This window comes from Monodelphis domestica, chromosome 1 (genome assembly GCF_027887165.1).
Source record: "Monodelphis domestica isolate mMonDom1 chromosome 1, mMonDom1.pri, whole genome shotgun sequence".
NCBI classification, from domain to species: domain Eukaryota; kingdom Metazoa; phylum Chordata; class Mammalia; order Didelphimorphia; family Didelphidae; genus Monodelphis; species Monodelphis domestica.
The window spans coordinates 30,550,563-30,573,985 of record NC_077227.1 but is presented as its reverse complement, the minus strand read 5'-3'; the positions used below and the strand labels follow the sequence as shown (position 1 = coordinate 30,573,985).

General features: G+C 40.5%; 1 protein-coding gene across 3 annotated transcripts in view; it reads right to left on the bottom strand.

Annotated features, from left to right (window-relative positions):
* Nucleotides 1–8,184, bottom strand: part of CCAR1 (cell division cycle and apoptosis regulator 1) — a 48,932-nt gene extending 40,748 nt beyond the window's left edge. The window contains exons 1-2 of one of the 3 annotated variants that reach the window (XM_007478250.3): nt 8,067–8,184; nt 6,912–7,030 (exon numbers count right to left, since the gene is read on the bottom strand). In XM_007478250.3, coding sequence (XP_007478312.1) covers nt 6,912–6,984 — 73 coding nt within the window. In that variant the 5' untranslated portion in view covers nt 6,985–7,030; nt 8,067–8,184. Of the gene's footprint in view, nt 1–6,911; nt 7,031–7,441; nt 7,576–7,980 lie in introns of those variants that run through there. The other 2 variants (XM_007478251.3, XM_056796294.1) reach the window with 2 other exon arrangements.
* Nucleotides 8,185–23,423: the final 15,239 nt, after the last annotated feature.

Here is a 23,423-nt window from a genome sequence, read left to right as displayed (position 1 = left end):
GCTGGGAAAATCTACATGAATTGAAGCAAGAGAACATTGTATACAGCCACAACAATATTGTGGAATGATCAACTGTGAAAGACTTAGGGAGTCAGATGCAGATCAAAGCAGACTTTTCCACATGTTTATCTAAGTTGTCTTTTTTTATTCTGGGCTTCTGGTTTTATTCTCTTACAACAATGACCAATATGGAAGTATGTTTTGCATGATAATACATGCATAATTGAAATCAAGTTGCTTACCATCTCTGGGAGTGGGGAGAGAAGAGAGAGGAGGAGACAATTCGGATCTTATAATTTTGGAAAATGTATGTTGAAAATTGTTATTACACGTAATTGGGAAAATAAAATATCTTTTAAAAAAATCCAAATTGCTCTTCCAGCTTAGAGAGGGAGAAATCAAGAGTCAATTCTCTTCACTTCACCCTTAATAAGCTCCAATCTGGTACTCTACTCTAGGATACAAAAACTAGAAAAAACAGGAAAAATCAGCAGAGAATATTTAAACTGAACTATGAAGGGTGGGCAAGACTTTGGTAGAAGATGAGGAGAAAGGCACAAGAAGCATAAGGAACAACACTACAACAGGCACAGAAGGGAAGAAACACAGGGAATGCTCCATTGACAGCCAGCTACCCCTTCTGGTTAGGATGGAAATGTGTAAGGTTCTGGGCAGGCCCAGTCTGTCTGAAAAATACTTACTGAAAATGCACAACCCCCCATAAAATTTTAAAACCAAAGGAAAACGTCACTGAACTTCTCCATCTCATAAAGAATGGCACAATGATATGGAAAAGAATGGAAGGAAGTGTAAGTACAGGAGTGTGGGTATTACAAGGGGAGAGAGCAAAAGAAATTGCCCAAGGACAGCTTGCCTGGGGGTCTAGGGACAAGCTGGGACATCAGCCTAAAGCCAAATGGTTCCAGGGATGAAGGTTCAAACTAAAGCCTCTAGGTGTAAGGAGGGGCTAGATGGTAAAGATGTGGTAGGCTGGAATCAAGCTTGTGAGAAATGAGTGCATACAGGAGGGCAGGAATTAAGAGTAAAAAGTTTAGGATAACATTAAGGTTGCAAATCTGGATGGTGGCGCCTCTGATAAGAACAGGAGTGTTTGGAAGAGGGGGTGAATCTGGGGTGAAAAATTTGTTTTGGACATGCTGAGTTTGAGATAAGGAACATCAGGTTTGAAATGTCCAAGAGATGATGAATGATGAGTTCTGGAGAGCGCTCAGGGCCGGCTATATAGATCTAGGAGTTAACCAAAGATGATAATTAAATTCTTGGAAGTGGAGAGGATCAACAAATCAGCTAGCATATAGAGAGAATAGAAGAGGGCCCAGGACAGAATGTTGGGAAACAACCACAAACAGGCAACAAGCTATGAATGATGAACCAGAATACAGAAAGGAAAAATGAAAAGAAAAAACATTGTCAAGAAAATTAGGAGAAGAGACAGTATCTAAGAAGAGACAGTTGACTATCTGGCTAGTCAACATTGTCAAATGCCACAGAGGTCAAGAAGGATGAGAACTGAACAAAGACGACATATTTGGTAAGAAATCACTGGTCATTTTGGAGTAAGCATTTTCAGTTGAGTGTTGCAGGCTAGAAGCCAGCCAGCAAACAGGTAAGTGTGTAAGTGAAAGTAGAGGAAGTGGAGGGATTGAGTACAGAAGACTTTCTCAGAGAAGATGAAAGCTAGCAGAGATGGGAGAATTAAGAGATTTAAAAAAAAAACCAAAAACATAGGAGATACTGGGTGAGTGTAGGCAATAGAGAGGGAGTCAGTATATGGAAAAGAATTGAAAATTAGAGCAGGAACTTTATGCAGTCGCCATGAGAATGCCATCAAAGGACAAACCCGAGGATGGTTTTGAAGGACAGTCAGCAGTCGGAAGAGGGATAGAAAACACAAGAATAATAACAAGTGTGAGGGGATATAGACAAGACAATAAACCAGAGTAGCCATTTACCTTGCTTTGTAGAGCTTACCATGTTTTAATATATCGTCTATCTATCTTGAGAGATTATTATTCCCATTTTACAGATAAGGAAACTGTTCCTGAAAAACAAAGGGACTTATCCTTGGTCACAAGGCAACTAAATAATTAATGCTGAGACAGGATTCCCCCCTCTTGCTCTTGGATTCCAGGTCAAACACTGTTTTTATTATACTTCTGCTAGGAGTGGGGCAGAGATACCTCAGATAAAAAGCTTGGTAAAAGACATATAAAAGTCAAAAGAGGAAGAAGAAACAAAAAAAAAAACCTTTTAGATCATGTTCAATCAAACCTTAAGCCTGGAATGGTGGAGAGAGCCTGGCCCCAGGAACCCTCCAATCTTTATCAATGCATATGACCAAAAGCAAATCACTAAACCTCCTCCCAAGGCTATTTAAGGCAACTCTTAGGATTATGCTGCACAGGGAAATTTTCTGATCTGCACAAATGGAAAAGGCTTCTTTGTGGAGGAAGTCCCAAGAAATCTCACCAAACACAGTTCTACCTCCTTTCTCCCCAGTCTCTTCTTACAGTCTGGCTTCCAACCTCGTCATTCAACATAAACTGCTCTCTCAAGAGGCAGCACAGTGGATAGAGCACCAGGCCTGGAAATGAGAGGACCCGGGTTCAAATATGACTGGAGACACTTCCTAGCCATGTGATCCTGGACAAGTCATTTAACCCCCATTTCCTAACCCTCGTCACTCTTTAGTCTTAGAATTAATATTAAGAAAGGAGAAACTGCTCTTCCCAAAGGTACAAATGATCTCTTAATTGCCAAACCTAAAGTCATTTTCTCAGTCCTCTTCCTTGTTGACCTTTCGGTAGATTCTGCCACATTGATCCCCCTCTTCTCGGTGCTCTCTTCTGGCCAGGTTTTTCAGGACACCATTCTTTCCTACTCCTCCTACTGCCTATTTGACTTGTTCCTGCTTCAGTCTCCTTCACTGGATACTAACCGAGATCAAGCCTGCTAACCATGGGTGTCCCACAGGACAGAATCTATTTATTCAATCCTAATCTCTCTCCTGACCTCCAGTTTCAAATCTCTAAGACATCTATCTCAATCTGGATATAACACAGACATTCCGAACTCCAATAGCCAAAACTAAACTCACTATCCACCCCCCAAACTCTTTCCCTTTTCCTATTCTCCCATTCCCTAGAGCTGCTCCTTATGCTCACCTCCTCCCATCAGTTGTCTTGTCATTTTGCCCTTTGTCCCATCTCTGCACCTGCCCCTTCTCTCCTCTGACACAATCACTACCCTGGTGTACTCCAGGATGGTCTTCCTGTCTCAAGTGTTTCCCCACTCCAATCCATCCTCTACTTAACTGATCTTAAAAAGCAGGTCTAGGGGGCAGCTGGGTAGCTCAGTGGATTGAGAGTCAGGCCTAGAGACTAGAGGTCCTAGGTTCAAATCTGACCTCAGACACTTCCCAGCTGGGTGACCCTGGGCAAGTCACTTGACCCCCATTGCCTAGCCCTTACCTCTCTTCTGCCTTGGAGCCAATACACAGTATTGACTCCAAGATGGAAGGTAAGGGTTTAAAAAAAAAAGCAGGTCTAACCATTTCACACATCCCCTCTGCCCCCAACATAAACAATTCAATTGACTTCAGGGGCTCCCTATGACTTCCAGGATCAATTATAAAATCGTCTTTTGACATTCAAAGCCTCTTACCCCAGGCTCCCCTTTCTACCTCTCCAGTTGTCTTACACTTTCCTCCCCTCCACATATTCTGGGATGCTGGCCTCTTGGCTATGCATTAAACCAATCTGGTCATCTCCTGACTCTACGTGCTTTCACTGGCTGTTCCCTGTGTCTGTCTATGAGGCTCTTCATCTCAAGCTCCAAAGTGTCCTGACTTCCTTTAAATCCCAGAAAAAGTCCTACCATCTATAGGAAGCTTTTGCCTTTCCCTCATTCATCTTAGAGCCTTCCCTCTGAGATGATCCCTTATCTATCCTGTTGGACACAGTTGTTTGTATGTTGATTCCCCCAATAGGATGGAAGCTCTTGGAAAGCAAGGACTCTTTTCTTCCCTTTCTTGATATCCCCAGCACCTACTACAGTTCCTGGTACATTATCAACATTTAATAAAGTGTTAGATGGCTCTGCCTGACTGACATAGATAAAACAGATGTGAATTAAAAAAAAAACAAACAAAACAGTCAAGTTATAAGTATCTATGAATTTGCCAAAATATTTGGGATCATTCTAAAATATTCATTTACTAATGAATATACAATTAGTTATGCAATTTTTACAGAGCTGTTAGCAAATAATTTATTAAATGGCAAATGAGAAAAAGGAAAAAGTCACTCTTGTTGGGAAATTTAGTTAGTAAAATAAAATGAACAAATGGCTTTCCTTATCACTATACATGATCTTACTTACCAGCACATTAAAACACATACAAGAAAAAAAGGCAAACTATTTCATTCTCTCTGACAAACTACAAACACTATACTACAACCTATGTGAAGTTAAAAAAATTTCCTTTTCACCCTTCTTATGGAGTAAGTATTTGAAACTATTACATGCAAATATAAGATACTAGGGACAAGGGGGTGACATATGGCTACAGTATTCTCTTGGATCAGAGGCGAAACTTGAGTGAGTGTTTTATTTAAAATATACCTAAAAATGAAGGCAGGGTAAGTACAGATTTTTCAAAAGCTGTCAAGAATGCTATTCCCTGAAATTAAAGAATATTTCTTTCTTTTTTTTTTTAAACCCTTACCTTCCGTCTTGGAGTCAATACTGTGTATTGGCTCCAAGGCAGAAGAGTGGTAAGGGCTAGGCATTGGGGGTCAAGTGACTTGCCCAGGGTCACACAGCTAGGAAGTGGCTGAGGCCGGATTTGAACCTAGGACCTCCCGTCTCTAGGTCTGGTTCTCAATCCACTGAGCTACCCAGCTGCCCCCTAAAGAATATTTCAATAGGTAAATTCACATTAAACAGCTCTATATGAAAACCTGCTGCTGGTTTTAGGTTGAAAGCTGTGGCTAAATAATAATGAAGGAACCCACTGTTTCAATGTAAACAGTATGTGTTAGTAACAGAGCAGTAAAAAATTTTGATGACTTTTTTTGATATTGAACATTTCTAGTTAATAACACATTCATAATAAGCTTTAAGGAAATTATTAAAGGATTAATACACAATGTTGTTCACATGTATGCATACTATTCTAATAAATCCCATTAACATTTGGAATTCCCAACTGCCTTGAAGTCAAGAATGAAGTTGGTAGAGCTACATTCAGTGTTGGCTGGTAGTCTCTGACAAGTACATAAATCATGTTGTTTCCCTTTTCCATCTCTAACAAAGCAATAACATTTCTCTTCCAGAGGAGTGTGGAATTAATTCAAGTCATTAAAAAACAATACAACAACGTTAAGGAGTATATCTGTTATTTTAAGATTTTTTAGTAAGATTATATAAATCTGCCACGTTTTAGTTGCTACTTGAACATAACTATGTACTGAAAATGTATGACATGATAAATTAGGCTATCAAAGAACACTTCTGGGCATACAGCAGATGCTTAGTAAATGCTTAGTAAATTCTTGCAAACTTGAATAGAAGCCAAAGAAAAACCATTTTTTACTGTAATTAGTATTTATGAAAATTATTTAGGATAGAATGAAAGATATAATAAAGTATTACTGGTACCAAAGGCTAGTATTTAAATGAGTTATTCACTATTGAATTGTTACAAACCTCCCCAAAGTTAACTGAAAAGAAACACTCAATTTAAAGTTGTCCCATTTCTAAATTCTAAAAGCCTTACAATGATCTTAATGGCAATGAACTCTACGTTCTCATTTCATTCTAATTTTAAGACAGCTCAAGCAAAAGATAATTGCTGAGGCTAGAGCCTGACTCATGTTCAGTCTCTTTGGAACTAACCTAAATTTAGATTTTTTAAATATATATCAAGTGCAATTTAACAAAAACAGATTTTTGAGACAAGCAGTAGAGTCAGAAATCTCGCAGTTTTCAAACAGAGCAACCTGAAAATCTGCCGAAGACACAAGTATTCAGGCAGAAGAAATGGACAGCTCCTTTTCTAAGGCCTTACAGAGAAGTTCTTGACCTTCTTAACCTATCATCCAGTTCACTAGTATATTCAAATTCTGAAAGTGCAGCTAGTCCATGACCTCCAACAGATAAATGCCATAATGATCTCTCAGAACTTGATATCAAGAGAAAGAGTGAAAGACTGAAGATCTCACTGATAAGGATAAGGAAAGCTGAAAGAACTGTTCCTTTGTGAAGGAAAGGAGAGAATGATAATGAAATACAGATGTATCACTGCAAAAAGGGTCAGGAACTTTCGTTTGTTTCATAAAAATTTATCTCCTTCCTGACCACAATTCTGTTTATATCAGGCAGCAAGCATTTATCATTAAGTCTTAGATAGGGAATAATCTTTTCCCCATGAAATTTATGTAGAACTCAAAGCCATTATCACAGTGAGGGGAGAAAGCCTGAATGAGCAAGTCATTCTTACATATCTGCTTTTAGGAGTTATCTGCATACACTGGCATCTTTTAATGCCAAACCAAGTGAAAGCTAAATGCTACATCTATGATCTGATGATCTACATAGACATAGAAACACCCTCACAAATATTTTAGAAAGTGAGAATTGGTCACTTATTAGCTTAGACCTGTTGTCAAAATTCCAGTCTAACAAACTCTCACCAATTTTCAGCATTTTAAACACTTTTTAAAAGTCTGGCTAGACTCTTAAATTGCTTTTCTGCCTATATATTTTTGAGAGCAACTTGCCACTTAGTTGTGACAAAGAGCCTAATATTTTCCCAACAAATATGCAGTTGAAATGGCCAACAACATTGACTTCCAAAATGGACAAACAGAGAGGATTTGTGAGCTGACCTGGCTGTGATACTGCAGTGGCAGTAAACTGAGTAGCCCATGGTGGATTCTTCTGTCCTCCAAACTGAGCCATGGTGTAAGACAAAAACCTTTGGATGCTTTTCTTCTATAGAAATGATCTATTAAAGAAAAAAAAATTAAACCTTGTTTGGAATTTCTATCAGTCTATGAATTCAGAACTCGACAATCATTCCCAAAGACTGGGGGAGTTGGGGGGGGGGGGTGCGGAAGCAGGAGTCATGGACATCTCAGAACAATCGGCCCAGAACAAATAATTTGTCAGAAGAGACTTCTCAGTATCTAATATTTGTCATCAAGGAGGACACCAGGATCTTGTGATATGGCACAAAGGAAATGCCTTCTTCAATAGGGCTTGGAGAACTAGGGATTGGCATGAGGGCACCCAGAGGTTGCTCGGGGTCACAATCTACGAACTACCAAAGGCGGGATTTGAACCCGAGTTTCCCGAGTACCGGGCTGTAAACAAACACTAGGGCACCCTCGTCCTACAGAAGGGGAGATGGGCCCACCCGACCAAGAAGTAAGGAGGGAGGGAAGCCCGGTCGATGGTTCTCCCATGTGCTCCGTCCGACCCAACATTAAGACAGCTCAATGTCTCCTCCGGTAAAGCCCAAGGCCGCCAGCCCCCGACTACAAAGGCCCGGGGCTGGGGCCACCAAGTGCAAGCGCGGCCTCCTGATAACAGGCTGGAGCGGATCATCGACCCTTCCTCCCCCAGTTTAAGGACCAGGCCAGGACCGCTGGAGGCGCCTGGGGGTGGCCACGACCCCTGGCCCTGGCCCCCGCCCGCGCCGGCCCGGGCGCCTCCGGCCGTCCTAGCGTCGCCCGGGCGGCTGGTTATGCCCACGAGGACCGGTGGGGGAGGGGAGCGGAGGTCAGCCCTCCCGCGGCCCCGACGCAGCCCGGGCCCGAGGCCCGAGGGAGGCCCGAGGAAGGCCGGGCCTGCGCCCGCCGCCGGCCGCCCGGCACAAAAGGGGCCGCCTCCCTCCCGCCATCACGCCCCGGGCCGTAGCCGGGTCCCGCGGCCGCCCAGAAGCCGCCCGCTCACCGCTCCTCTCCGGCCCCGAGGCGCCCGGGCCCCAGCCCGACCCCGCCGAGCCCCGCAGCCCCTGACCCCCGGGACCGGACGTTCACCTGAGCCGGGTCGCAGCCAGAGCTGAAGCCATTTCAAACCCGTCAGGCGCCTGCGCATGCGCCGACTCCCCCCTCGCCCAAGCCCCGCCCTGCCCGCCGAGGGACGCACCGTGTTTACGTTCGGGCGGGCGCGCTCTTGAGCCCCCTGTCACGCTTCGGCTTCGGCCCTGGATCGCTCCACACGAGAGCGCGCCTGGAGCCCTGGTCGGAGGCGGGGGGCAAAACAATGGGCTTGGTGACTCTGGCGCGTGCGCGCAACGGGCTCGCTCCGAGGTGGAGGAGTTGGCTTGGAGAGGGCCGAGTGCATCACGTGACGGGTCGCTCGTCGCCGCCATTTTCTTTTGAAGTGCTAGTCTAAGCCTGTTGGCTGGTTGAAGCCATGACTGCCGTGATGAACCGATACCCTGAATCAGCCTTACGTGTCCCTATATCAGAGGCCATTTATGTACTTCCAACAGGGAGCATGTCAGAAAATAACGTTACACGCCACCAAACACGTGGTTATACCAAGTCATTGCATCCCTTTCTTTGCCTCAGTTTCCCATCTGTAAAATAAAGAGAAGCTGAGGTTCCCTTTCTCACAAAGTTATCATTGTGAGGGAAAGTACTTGACAATCCTTAAAGCTCTCCAAAATTACATGAATATAATGAATGTAATATTCGATATTTATAAAATCCACTAGCTAAATGAAGCAAAATATAAAGTAGTAATGAGTTCTTTCAATAAGTACTTACTGCTCCTATCCAGTATGAAGACCTATGGCAGATGTTTTAAAAAAAAGATAAGCTATAGTCACTTGCAATCTACTGATTTAGATTCCTAAAATTAAATCCAAAGGTGGGTGAGGATGAATCACTATATTACCCCTCATCACTCTACAGCTCAAAAATTTTCATTGACTTCAGGATAAAATCCAAACTCCTTAGTCTGGCATCCCAGGCCCTCTAAAAGCTCCAGGCCCCATCCTAAACTTACCTCTCTATCTGCCTTTGCTCCTGATGGTCTCCTGTGTAACTCTCCTTTTGACAAAAAAAGGAAAACCTGGGATAGAATCCTGTCTCTGACAATTACCTGCTCACTTAATAAACCTTTCTGACCTTATTTTCTCATTTAAAAGATAAAAAGTTGAGACAAATACCCTCTAAGGTTCTATCCTCTAGGGTTCCTTTTTGCTCTGTATCTGAGACTTTCTTCTTTGCACATCACTCACCCTGTGCTTTGGCTCCTGCCTATCTAGATGCATGTCTGGCTTGCTGTCCCCACATCTCACCTCTGGTACTCTTCCACACCTCAAGCTCATCTACCCTGTGAAGTTTACTCTGGTTCCTCCAGGAGGACACATTCTCTCATACCTCTGTTCATATCCAGCCTTCCCCAGCCACCCCCTTCCAAAATCCACACCCCATTTCTCCAATGCTGCCTTGTATTTGTAGTTATACATTTAGAGAGCAGCCATGGACAGATGTTGCTTCACAAGAACTCCATTAATACATTATAACTAAATCTGACCACAACATCACTGAGTGATGCATTTATAACATTGTTCCCAGAGAATGGAGTGATCTTGTAACATTGTTTCCCTCTAGTTGATTCTGTCATAACCTTTCCCCTGAACTATTTCTTCTGTGTTAACAGCTTACCCACTTTTCCTTTTTTTCAATTCATCTCCAGCTCAATTCAGTTCAATTTACCAAGCATTTATTGAGCAACTACTGTATGCTAAGTACTATGCTGTGAATTTTAAAACTATTCCACCCTAATCAGACCATTCTTTAGAAGATATGATTTAGCTATTTCCTGATCAATAACAGTGGAGATACTTGGAATAACAGAATCAGGTCTTGGAAACTCCACATTCTCCACCCTATTCAGTTTAACAAGATTTTGAAAGGTCTGCATCAAACTCAATATTTAATTATCTGAGGAGATGGCCTTCAACAGACACGTGCAAAAAAAGGACAGACCTCTAGGCTGTCCTAAGTCAAACTAAGTCCTCATTGGTACAGATGAGACACAGAAAAGTGATGTAAAAACATCCATATTAGGCACATCAGTTTCTGCCTCTCTCTCTTTCCCTGGAGAGATGACTCTGGCTGGCAGTTTGCTAAGCGTTCCTACATCTTGGAGTGTTGGGTGGTGAGTTTTGCCCTGGAGCTGATTTCAGGTTCGGGTATCTTAGCTAAGCCTCTTTGGAGGTCAAGCTGATTCTTTCCTCCTTCACACTCAAAACCTTACTTTAGACATCTCCTATCTTCCTGACCAGTACTAGCCCCTTTCTTCCTCCTTCTTCTTAAAATCTTCTCTACTATATCAATTAAATCACCATAAAATTTGGCAGCTGACTTGGGCATTTTATTATTTGGGATTTCCCTTGGTGACCACTTAAAATTTAGATATTTTTCAGTCTCAACCATAATTTCACCCTTTACAGTGCTAAGCATTGAAGATATAAGAAGAGACAAAAAGAGGTCTCTGTCTTCAACAAACTTACAACTTAATGGAGGAGACAACAGGCAAATAAATACCAATAAGCTATATAAATAGGAAAGAATTAACCAAGAGAAGGACCTAAATTCAGAGGGAAAGACTTCCTGTAAGAGATGAGGTTTTAGTTGGGAGTTAAAGGAAGCCAGGGAAGCCAGAAGGTAGAAATGAGGAGAGAGTATAGAGAGACATGGAGGACATGCCTGGAACTGGAAGATCAAAAGTCCTATTCATGGAACAGGACTGAAGAGTGTTTGGAGATGAGTAAGATACAAGAAGACTGGACAGAGAGAAGGGGGCTAAGTTAGAAAGAACTTTTGAATGTCAGATAGAGGGTGTTATATTTGATTCTGGAGTTTACTGTGTAGTGGGAGAGAGAAAAAGAGGGTGACATGATCACATCTGTGTTTTAAGAAAATCACATTGGTGACTGAACAGAATAAGGAGACTCCAGGCTGGCAGACCCACCAGCAAGCAGACCCCTGGGGGTAGGGGAGTGTCTATGATTACCAGAAGGATCATAAGGAGGATCCAGCAAAGGAGAAAGATGTAACAAAAATAAAAGGTGGTCTGGAGGCTCAGCAACAGAGTTATAAGCAATTATTATTCAAGAGAACATTTAATAGAGGTAGAGAGAGGTCTTAGCCTTTCTGATAAAATAGATAAGGTTCCAGATTTTAGCCCAGCTTGGTCCCCTCCATGCTTCACTGTGCCTTGCCAAGCACCAGTCCAGGGAGTCAGTTTCTTCAAGAGTGGAAGTAAAAGCGTTCCCACCTACCCCCACATTTTCTGCCTGGGTTTAAGAACTCTGCCCTTGGCCACTGTCTTTCAAATGTCATACCATCTGCCCTTCCATGGTGACATTCCATTGGCTCTCCCACATTGATGCTAGGGATACTGCTGATGCTGTCTCACACTAAAGCTGATGCCAGGAGATGCCAGTGTATGATAGGTTACTCTGTGACACCCACTGTGGTATGTGGGTATTTTACTTCTCACAAAGAGTAGTCAGGTAGATAGAAGGAGAACCAGAAGAGAGGGATGTCCCAAAAACCCAGGGAGAAGAAAGTAGCACTCTAATGATAGAGATAATATGTAAAGAACTATGTACATACAAGATATCTATAGTGTAAATGGGAGGAAATCCCAAGGGGAAGGTACTCAGTGGTAAAGAAGGAAGGGACTGGGAATCAGAAAAGACTCTTGCAGAAAGTGGGATTTGAGTTTTATCTTGTAGGAAGCCAAGAATGTCTCCCCTTCCAAGAACTTATGATAACTCCTCACAGTTGCCAAAATAATTTTCTTTAATAAAAGTCTGACCATGTCACCTTCAAGGTGAAAAACCTTAAGTGGTTCTCCATTATCTCTAAGATAACTTGGAAGCTCCTCCTCATGGAAATTTGAGTCTTGTACAGTTTGGTTTCTACCTCATTATTCAGATTTATTTCATATTCTTCCAAGTCTCCCATTCTTTGTTCCAGCCAAGTTCCAAACAATTATCTAGTCTTCAAACCTGACACATCTGGCCCACATGCCTGGAATGTACTCGCTCTTTATCTCTGTCCCTTAAAATCCTTGGCTTCCTTCAAAGCTCAGCTGAGGGGGCTACCTCCAACTGAAAGCTTTTGGGGATCTCCATGAGCTATTTCTTTGTTCATCTTCTTCAGTTCAATTCAACAATTTAATAGAACATTTATTAAACAACTACTATATTTGCCAGGTATCCAAAGACTAGGGAGATTCCAACTATGCTATATTTTAGCTCAAAAAAAGGTTGATAGCCTGGAATAAAAGGTAAGTCATTTCTCTGTGATATTTAAGACCTTCACAAACTATATTCCCAGACACAACTCTACATTATGGATAAATTGGCTACTAGCTTTTTCCAGTATAAGACATTTCCTTTCTCATTCCCATGTCTTGGAAAAGGCTCTTTTCCTGGGCCTGAAATCCCTTCCTTTCTTGGACTTCCTTGATTCCTTCAAGCTCAGGCATTTTATTCTATGAGACACATAGTAGATAGGGCACCAGTCTGGGAAGAAGTCAGGGAAATCTAGATTCAAATCCTGCACCAGACATTTATATTGGGCAAGACATCCCCAATCTGTAGAACTGAATTTCCTCATCTGTATATTTTACTTGGACTTGATGGTCTCTTAAGATCTCATGCCACTCAAAATCTATGATCCTCATAGTCCCCATCCCACCTCTCAGTTATTATCATTCTCTTGCTCTTGAAGCTCTCTCTTTATTTTTTTCACTTTGGAAACACTTTGTGTATTTTCTTTGCTCAGAAGGCTTCCATGACTTGTTATTAGCTATGGGATTATATGGGCAAAGCTTCTACCCTTCCTAGCCTTCTTTTATAATCCTCCCATTCATGGACTCCAGTCAAACAATTCCCTGGTGGTCTCCTGACCTTTTTATTTGGCTAATGTTACCCTTTATGACCGGAATGGATTTTTCATGCCTTAGTTTCCAAGGATTGATAAAGAACATTGGATTTGGGGTTAGATAACCTGGCCATTTGGAGTCTCACTGTACTACTTACTGTATTCATGACTGGGAAAATCACAAACACTCTGGGCTCATGTGTCACCTTCTCTTGGTCCCCTCAGTGGTTATTGCAATCCATAGAGGGTTACATCCCATCTACTAAGAATTTGCCTTACATATTTTATATGGTCTGATAGATAAGCTATAGATTTAAATCAAAAAGGGTCTTAAAGACCATTAAATCTATGTTTCTGGTTAATTTTTGTTCTCTCTGTCTCTGTCTGTCTCTCCCTCTCCTCTTTTCCCTTCTCCTTCCCTCTCTACCCCCTCTTCCCCCACCATTTGGCAGTCTGTTAAAGACAATGGCTTCTTTTCAGAATAACATGTTTTGTTTTGTTTTAAACCATTGCATTCTGTTTAGTATCAATTCTAAGATAAAAGGGCAGCAAGGACTAGTCAATGGGGATTAAGTGACTTGCCCAGAGTCACAAATCTTCAAAGTGGTTGAGGTCAGATTTGAACCCAGGTCTTCCTAACTCCAGATCTGGCACTCTATCAACTGTGCTACCTAGCTTCTCCAATAACATGTTTTGAAATGAAAACAAAATACTTAGGATTACAAAGGAAACCAATTATACTAAAATTCAGTTATAAAAACAATTTTAAAAGCCTATATCAGGTTAAGAATCCCATGTTTATAAACTCTGAAATGTCTTTATCTGATCAGAATCTTTTATCATTCTATCTACCCTTTTGGCCATTCCCCTCCCCCCCTCCTTATCTGACATCACTTGGGACATCATGAGAATAATGTTGGACCTCAACTAATCATAGTTTATGGTTCCAGAATGGGTAGAGCTAAGTGAGACCATGAAGGATATAATGGGAATAGTAGTGAAAGTAGTAGTTGTGGTGAAAAGAAACATATCTGGGACTTTTATTGAAATAGTATGTATCAAAGGTAGGCTTCTAGACCCTACTATCTTTTTTTATTTTGTATATTTAATATTTATTTTATTATACACTCAAGGCCAAGCAGTCTCTCAGTTGTTGTTGTTGTTGTTGTTGTTGTTTAATTGTCTCAATTGTGTTCACCTCTTCATAACTGGAGTGGTTTGCCATTTCCTTCTCCAGCTTATTTTATAGATGAAGAAACTGAGGCAAATGGGGTTAAGTGACTTGGCCAGAGTCACATAGCTATTAAGTGTCTGAGGCCAAATTTGAACTCAGGAAGATCAGTCTTCTGGACTTCAGGGCCTCTCCCCACCCCACTTGATCTACTGTAATTGTTAAAAATTAATGGTTTGGCTAAATATATAAAAATTATAAATCTTTTATTTACAAAAGATGTGGAAAGAGTGAAAGTAGAGAAATACAAAAGGGTAGAGAAGACATTAACTTATCTAACTAAATATTGTTCCAGTGCTTGACTCAGCCAGGACTTGTAAACTCTCTCCAGAAGACAGGAAGGGAAAACCAGTTATCCACTCACCCAAGTTCCCTCCAAGAGGCAGGTCAAGGCTGAAGGTGACTCTTGAGGCCCACTTTTTTGGAGTCAGAAATTCAAAGCCTTTTATAGTGGTTTCTTGTCTCCTTCCCCCTTCACAGGGGGCCAATCACAGCTTCCGAAGTGTCTAGCACTGCCCAGAGGGCAGTGTTTGTGGGAACCAGTTCACACCTTCTGGAGGGGTGAATATTCATCAAAAGGGTTCACAGTTTCTTGACTGAACAGTTTCTGAGGGTGTGAATGCTCAGTTTCTGACTGAGTTTTTAAAAAAGGTAGAGCTCTCCAAGTATCTTGCTAGCTTCTCACCTAGCACTAAGTAGGGTGTTTAATCTTTTGCTGATTCAATTAAAAAGGTAGACAAAGGAGAGTTAATCCTGTCTTCAGGCTAGTGAGGTACTAAGTTAGTGTTAACTAAGGATAGACAATAGAGTTTTCTTTCACACTACTTCACCATCTAGCTGCTCCCTCTGTATTAAGAGTATAACAGATAACAATTGTGGAATTTTCAGAAGCTGATTTAGGTCCAAACTTCAATGAGAAAATGAATTCCTTGATTCAGCACATAATAGCAATGAATGCCAGTGGTGCTTCATTCATGCTAACTCATATCTTAAAATAAATTATTGTGGGTACAGCCTACCCAGGGAGTACAATGAAAGCAACCTCAGGATGTTTCCAGTTTCTCAAGAGCAAACTGAACAATCATTTGGTTCCCAAAAATGTTCCTTAAAACTCAGCAAACTTGCTGGAACTTGGTGAGAATGAATGATGCAACAATTTGCTAAATACAATTGTTCCAAATGTATACTATATTCTGTGGGAAGATAAGAATAAAAGGAAGTTCTGAATGAGCTCTAAGCATGAGGAGGGTTCTGAAAAGCACAAAAATCTTGGACTTCAGTATAGTTGAAAGTTTAAAAAGCTAAAAATGACACTTTTCCTAGTTATTGTTTTGAAAAGTAAACAATAAATTCTACTTAAGTAGAGGAATGCCACAAAGGTGATTGTAGCACCTAGTTAGTCACTCGGGGGATAGAAAGGGCAAGGTCCTGCGCCTTCAGAGTCATTCCTGTTTTCCACTCCTCTATTACTATCTTCCTTTTTAGGGACTGTCTTCACCTTTGTTTGTTTTTTAAAGGTTACCTTCTGTTAAGGTTAAGTGGCTTGCCCAGTTTCACATAGCTAGGAAATATCTGAGGTCAGATTCGAACCTACAATCTCCTGCCTGTAGACCTAGTTCTCAATCCACTGAGCCACTTTAGCTGCCTCTGGTCACCTTTGTTTATGAATGACTTCTCAGTCGTCACAAAGTAAAGTAGTGGAGAGAGCAAACTAGCATGTTGCAAGTATAGCTGCATGTTCTCCATGAAGAACATATATAAATCTAGGAATAAAATGAAGAGGCAACTGCCAGGCTAGGACTCCAAGGAAATACAGAACCCAAGAAACAAAAGACACTTTTCTGGATTCAGAAATACTGAAACTGATATTTTCAAATATGAAAACTCATGCTTAATCTTCTGCCCTGGGCCTCCCTCTTCCTCGACAACAACTTCTTTGCCTTTTACCTTTCCATTCCTCCCTCTCTATTCACATCTCTCTCTGGAATGTCCATAGACATCTCAGTCATATCCCAAACTGAACTCATTATCTTTCCCTCTTCCAAGCCTTATTCCCTCACTGGAAGTCTTTAAGCAAAAAGTTGGAGATCAATTTGTCCATTTGTCAGAGACACTGTAGAGGGGCTTCCTTCACTCGGTATATTTGAATGACCAATCATTGTTCTCTCTTTTGTTTCTTTTATGAAGTCACTACAGATTCAGTTTTTCTGTTTTGCTCATTATTTTTGCTCTTCAGGATATAAATTCTGCTCTCATAATTCTTATTTCTCTTTTAAATCATCCAGGAACAGTGTGTTGTGTTTCCATGTTCTCAAATTCATCAAATTTAAGATCATTTTCCTTTATTTTTTTAAAACCCTTACTTTCTGTCTTAGTAATGACTCTAAGACAAAAGGGCAAGGGCTAGGTAAATGGGGTTAAGTGATTTTTGCCTAGGGTCATACAACTAGGAAGAGTGGGAACCTAAATCCTCCCTGACTCCAGATTTAGCAATGTATCTATCCACTGAGTCACCTAGCTGCCCCTGTTTCTTGCTATTTTTCCATATTTATTAATAGATACTTGACCTCATTTACTAGTGTGAATTTTAGATTTACTCCACCCTGCTTAGTCTAGCAATCAGGAATGTCTACACCCCTACTTAAGGATTAAGTATTGAGAAGGATGGCCTGTGACAGACATGTGCTAGCAAATAACAAATCAGAAACAACTGACAGACCCCTGGTCTGTCCTAAGTCAAGCTTAAGCTACTATTGGTATATGTGAGACACAGGAAGTGATGTAAAAAATGGTCTATATATTTTGTATCACTTCCTCTCTCTGACCACTTTTCGTTGAGAGGTGGCTCTCTCTCTTTCGCCGGGGCAGACTTGGCTGGTGGCAGTGTGCTGGGCGTCTTGGAGTCTTGGCTGGGTCAGGTGAGGTGTCTTCCCTGAGCTCTCTCAGAGTTTTGCCTGATTACTTTTTTTTCCCTTCCTTTACCTTCCAAAAGTACTATTCTCTTAGGAGGCCCCTCATCTCAGAGTAGACCTTGTGGCTGGAAGCTGAGCTAGTTTTAATCGTGGAGGAGGCCTCATGACTGAGGTCTCTGAAGTTCCCTTGGTTTAGGCTAGGCCTGAGAAATCTACCCTTTTCCCTCTCTCTTCTTAATTCCTTCCTTCTATATTAATTAAACCACCATAAAATTCCCAAGCTGACTTGAATATTTTTATTGGGATTTGATTTAATCCCTGGTGACCAACTAAATTTATATTCAGTTAAAAACCCCCTAAATTTGCCCCTTGCACTAGATTGGGAGGCCATATTTCTTTCTGTTGTTACTCCTTTTCCTCTTGATTTACCTGCTATATTCAATGTCTTTGAGTTTTCTTCTTCTTGATGCCTTTGGTACTTTAATCTCCTCCCATCCCCTGGCTTTCCTTATCACTTACTTTCTGATTCTCTCCCCCTCTCATTATGGTTTCCTTAGGGGCTGGATCTCAAAACATTTTAGCCTCCTCCCACACTAGGCAATTCATAGGTCACCAGCCTAGGTCTCTAATGGCCCCAGCTGAGTGCTTTTGCTCTTTCCCTCAGGCTTGGTGGGCTGCTCCCACATGCATAGTGTCCTGTCTTGGGGACCTATCCCACTCCATTTCTCAGTTCTCTGGCACAGTACCAACAGTTTAGAGCCTGTTTTCCCTGATGCTGGCAATTCAAAGCCTTTCAGCACTGACACATCTGTATGCCTGGCTTTTGCTCATGAAAGGCTTATTGCCCAGTTGACTCTTGAAGCCTGAGCCAACTTCTGCAGATGAGGTCTTTACAACACTGGAAAGAGGGAGCAAGGAAGCCCCTCTACAGCATCTCTGACAAGTGGGCAAATTGATATCCAACTTTTGCTTGAAGACCTCCTTTAAGGGAATTCTTCCTACCTCCCAAACCAGTCTATTCCAGCCATCCAGGAAGTGTGGAAGGTGTAGTTTGTTGTAAGCCTGTGCTGGGCCCTTGGGATTATTAGTACAGCCTCACTGCTGGTAGCACCAGAGGGGAGGGAGGGTCACTTTCTGGATTTGGGTCTTAAAAAAACAACCACTAAAACTTTCCTTTGAATTAGAAACAGCTGACAATGCTTTAGCTCTGGCTCCTACTTTCTGATTAGTAGTAGTAGTCTCTCCGTAACTGAGGATGACGATTGTCTTTGGGCGCTTTCATCTGTGATGTAGATGAGTGTGCACAAAGACACTTGTGCATGAAGGAGATTTAAGTGGAAGAGTCGATGCGATGCACAGACAGTCCCACTCTCTCGGCGTTGGAAGCCTGGGTCCAGTGGCACGAAAAGTCAGGTTTGAAAGGTCATAGGATCAGAGAAAATGTCCAATTGACCACGTTGTTGCTGCTCACATGAACCAGAAATCCCATTATAGATTTTCTCTAACTGGTTTGCTAACCTCTTTAGCAGTCATGGAACCAGTCTTGGAGTCACCTTCCAAAAGCCTCAACCTCTGCTCTTAGCTTGACTCCTTCTCTCCCAGCACTCAACGAGCGACAGTGATATAAAGGGAGTAACTAACTCAATTGCACCGTAGAATTGATTACATTAATGCATTTGACTTTATACTATGCCATGCTACACTATATTATACTATACTATATACTGTACTATACTATGCTATATGACACTATACTATATACTATACTATACTGTACTATACTATACTACATACTGTACTATACTGTATTATACTATACTATACACTGTACTGTACTATATGATACTTCACTATACTATATAATGTACTATACACTGTACTATACTATACTGTATACTATACTATACACTACTGTACTATACTATATGATACTGTACTATACTATACAATATGACACTATACTATATACTATACTGTACTATACTATACTACATACTGTACTATACTGTATTATACTATACTATACACTGTACTGTACTATATGATACTTCACAATACTATATAATGTACTATACACTGTACTATACTATATGATACTGTACTATACTATACAATATGACACTATACTATATACTATACTGTACTATACTATACTACATACTGTACTATACTATATTATACTATACATGGTACTGTACTATATGATACTATACTATACTATATACTGTACTATACTGTATTATACTACACTATACTATATACTATACTGTACTATACTATATTATTCTATGCACTGTACTGTACTATATGATACTGTTCTGTACTATATACTTTACTGTATTATACTATACTATACTATATACTATACTGTACTATGCTACATTATATACTATATTGTACTATAATATGTTCTATATTGTACTGCACTATACTGTACTATACTGTACTGTACTATACTACATACTGTACTATACTGTATTATACTATGCTATACACTGTACTGTACTATATGATATGATACTTCACTATACTATATAATGTACTATACACTGTACTATACTATACTGTATACTACACTACACACTACTGTACTATACTATGTGATACTGTACTATACTATACAATGACACTATGCTATATACTATACTGTATTATACTAGATTACATACTGTACTATACTATATTATACTATATACTGTACTGTACTATGATACTGTTCTATACTATATACTTTACTATACTGTATTATACTACACTATACTATATACTATACTACATTATATACTATATTGTACTATACTATAATATGTACTATACTGTACTGCACTATACTGCACTACACTACACTACACTACACTACACTACACTACACTACACTACACTACACTATACTATACTATACTATACTATACTATACTATACTATACTATACTATACTATACTATACTATACTATACTATACTATACTATACTATACCATGTTGCAGTGCACTTGCCTTTGAGGCCAGGCAATCAATAAACATTTATTAAGTATCTATTAAGTGAGAGACACACTGAGGGTATTAAAAGAGGCAAGAGACAGTCCCTGCCCTTAAGGAGTTCCCAATCTAGTGGGGGAAGCAACATGCAAAGGAATATATGCAAATGATTGTTTACTGGGCAAAGAGGAAACAATTAAGAGAGGGAAGGTACCAGGAGTTGAAAAAGGCTTCCTATAAAAGAGGATTTTCATTGCTATTTAAAGGAAGTCAGAGAAGTCAGTAGGTGGAGTCAAGGAGGGAGAGAATTACAGAATGGAGAGATGGAGTTCTCCAGAAGGCTCCTGTCACTGGACAGAAGAGAAGCCGGAGGGGTATGTGTGTGGTGGTGGGTGAGAGTACAATGTAAGACTAGAAAGACAGGAGGGGACAAGGTTATAAAGGACTTTGACCGCCAGAGAAAGCATTTTGTATTTACTCCTGGAGGCAATAATTTGACACTGAAGTTTACTGAGTAGGGAGGTGACATGTTCAGACCTGACTCTTAGGATAATCTCTTTAGTGGGGAATGCACTAGAGAGGGAGACTTGAGGCAGAAAAACCCCAATAAGCTATTGCAATAATCTAGGCATAAGGTGATGAGGATCAGTAGGAGGGCAGTGCAGTTAGGGGAGTGAGTGAAGGGCATATTTGATTAAGTGATTTTGCCCAGGACCACACAGCTAGGAAGTGTCTGAGCTCAGGTTTGAACCCAGGTCCTCCCACCTCCAGGCCTGGTGCTCTATCTGCTGTGCCACTTGCTGCTCTGAAGGGCATATTTGAGAGAAGTTGTCCAGTAAAATTGATTCGACCTTGGCAAAAGATTGTCTATGGGGTGGTGTGTGTACACATGTTTAGTTTAAAATGTTTCCTGGACATCTGGTTTGAGATGTCTGAAAGGCGTTGAAGATGTGAGAATGGAAGTCAGGAGACTTTAGGGTGTTAAATAGATTCATAAAATTCATTAGATTCATTAAATAGAATCATTAGTATAGAGATGGTAATTAAATCATGGAAGCTGATGAGATCACCAAGGGAAGTGGTATAGAGGGAGAGAAGGGCAAGGACAGAACCCTATAATACTCCATTAGTCAGAGTGTGGAGGAAAAAAAAAAAAGAGTGTGATCTAGAAGAGGATCCTGGAAAGGAGGCTAAGGAGCAGTCTGGTAGGTAGGAAGAAAACTGAGAAAGAATAGTGTCCTGAATGTCCAGAAAATCTAGAGGAAAAAAGTATCAAAGAATGGATGAGCAATACTGTCAAAGGCTGTTACTAAGAGCTGAAGAGATATAAGACAACAGTTAGTGGGGGGTGGAAGGACCAAATGGAGTGGGTGTTTTTGTTTTTTTTTTTCTTTTTCTTTTTTGGGGGGGGGGGTAAGGGAGACTTGGGCTTGTTTGTAGGCAGCAGAAAATGAGCTGGAAGAGATTAAAAATAAATGGAGTGGGAACCCCAGAAAGGGCAATTTGTTGGAGATTTGAACATCAGCGTGATGATGAGTTCATGAGATGGGTTTTTGTCTAAAATTACCTAGCAACAGAGAGGATCCAATTGAAGTTGTGTAATATTTATAGTGGATCCAGTCAAAATGGTTTTTGATTTTCTCCCCTTCATCGACCACACCCTCTAACAGTAGGTGACCCTCAGGACCTTCTGTCCTAGGCTCTTTTCTCCTTTCTACATTTAATCTTATCAGTTCCCATGAATTTAATGCCTGTGATTCTCAAAACCACCTATCCTGTCTTAGCTTCTCTACAGACCTTCAATCTCACATCAACAACTGCTTTTCAGATATTTCAAATTCAGACATCTTAAACTCAGTATGTCCAAAACAGGACTAATCTTTTGCCCAAAGCATCTCCTCTATTGTTAAAGGTAACACCATATTGCCAGTCTCCCATGGTGACAACTTAGTCATCTTATAGTCTTCACTATCTATTGTGAATTTCTTGAGGGTAAGGGCTATCTTGTGATGTTTTTTTGTATCTCTAGTGTTTAGCACCTTGTCTGAGTGCTTACTAAACGCTTGTTGACTGACCAGAGTTCTCAAAGAAGCATTGATTCTACAGGAATCCTTCCAAATTCACAGAATCATTTCATCTTAGGGTAAATCTCCAATTTTTCACCTTTAAAACAATGGACTTGGATTAAATGATTTCAAAGACATCTTCTAGCTCTTAAGTCCCTAAAATGTCACAAATTTCCCTTCCTGCCATTTAAAGAATATTGTCTCTCCATCAGCCCAACTTCTTTAAAAGTTTTTTGTTTTTGTCTTCAGAGTTGGTGAAATCCATACTCAAATCTGGATTGCAAAGAGAGATGATGGTTTCTTATGCATTCATATAAGTAGATTTGGGTTTCCTCCATCAATAGGCAGGTGCCTGTAGAACAATGATTTTCCCCCACAAAAGCTGGCTCATACTCACGTCACACATGGACCTAATGACTTAGAGGAAGCCTAAAGTTCTGTATGTCTGATGAAAATGGGATTAGAAGGAATTTGATGAGATTTGTGAAAACTGAAAATAGCTAAAAAGAGCTACCATACATATATATATATATATATATACACACATATATATGTGTGTATATATATATATATGAGAGTACCTTGTGTCTGCAATTTGTGTCTGCTTTATGCAATATATTGTTTAATCCTCCTAAGATAGGTGCTTTCTATCCCCCCATTTTATATATGAAGAAATCGAAATCAAATAGTGACTTGGTTAATAGAATTCTGTATACCTGATGAACTGTCACTAAGATTATTTTTTTTCCCCAAACTGCCTTCTTCCACTAAGACTTTAAAGAAAATAAACCCAGTTTCAAACTACTTCATGTAAGTCAGGTTCATGTGTGGTCACAAGTAAGTCATCTAACTTCCATATTTCTTTTTTCTGTGAGGCTCAAATAAGATTAGGAATGAAGTGCTTTGCAAACATTAAAAAATATAAATGTCAGATATAATTATTGTTATCCTATCATTCTTCTGGAATTTGTAGACATACCCTCATCTCCAAAAGGGATAACTGGCTATTTCTAATTGTAGTTAAAACATATACCATTGGGACACCTAGGGGAGCACAATGGATAGAGCACTGGGCCTGGAGCTGGAAGGATTTGGGTTCAAACTTGGCCTCAGATATTTCCTTGCCGTGTGATCCTGGGCAAGTTACTTAATTCTGATTGTCTAGCCCTTCCTTTCACCTGCTCTTCTGCTTTAGAATTGATGCTAAGACAAAAGGTAATAGAGAATTACTCTCTTCTGCTATTAAATTAGAAAATTAAAAAAATTTAAGAGCAAAGAAAAATTAGACCATC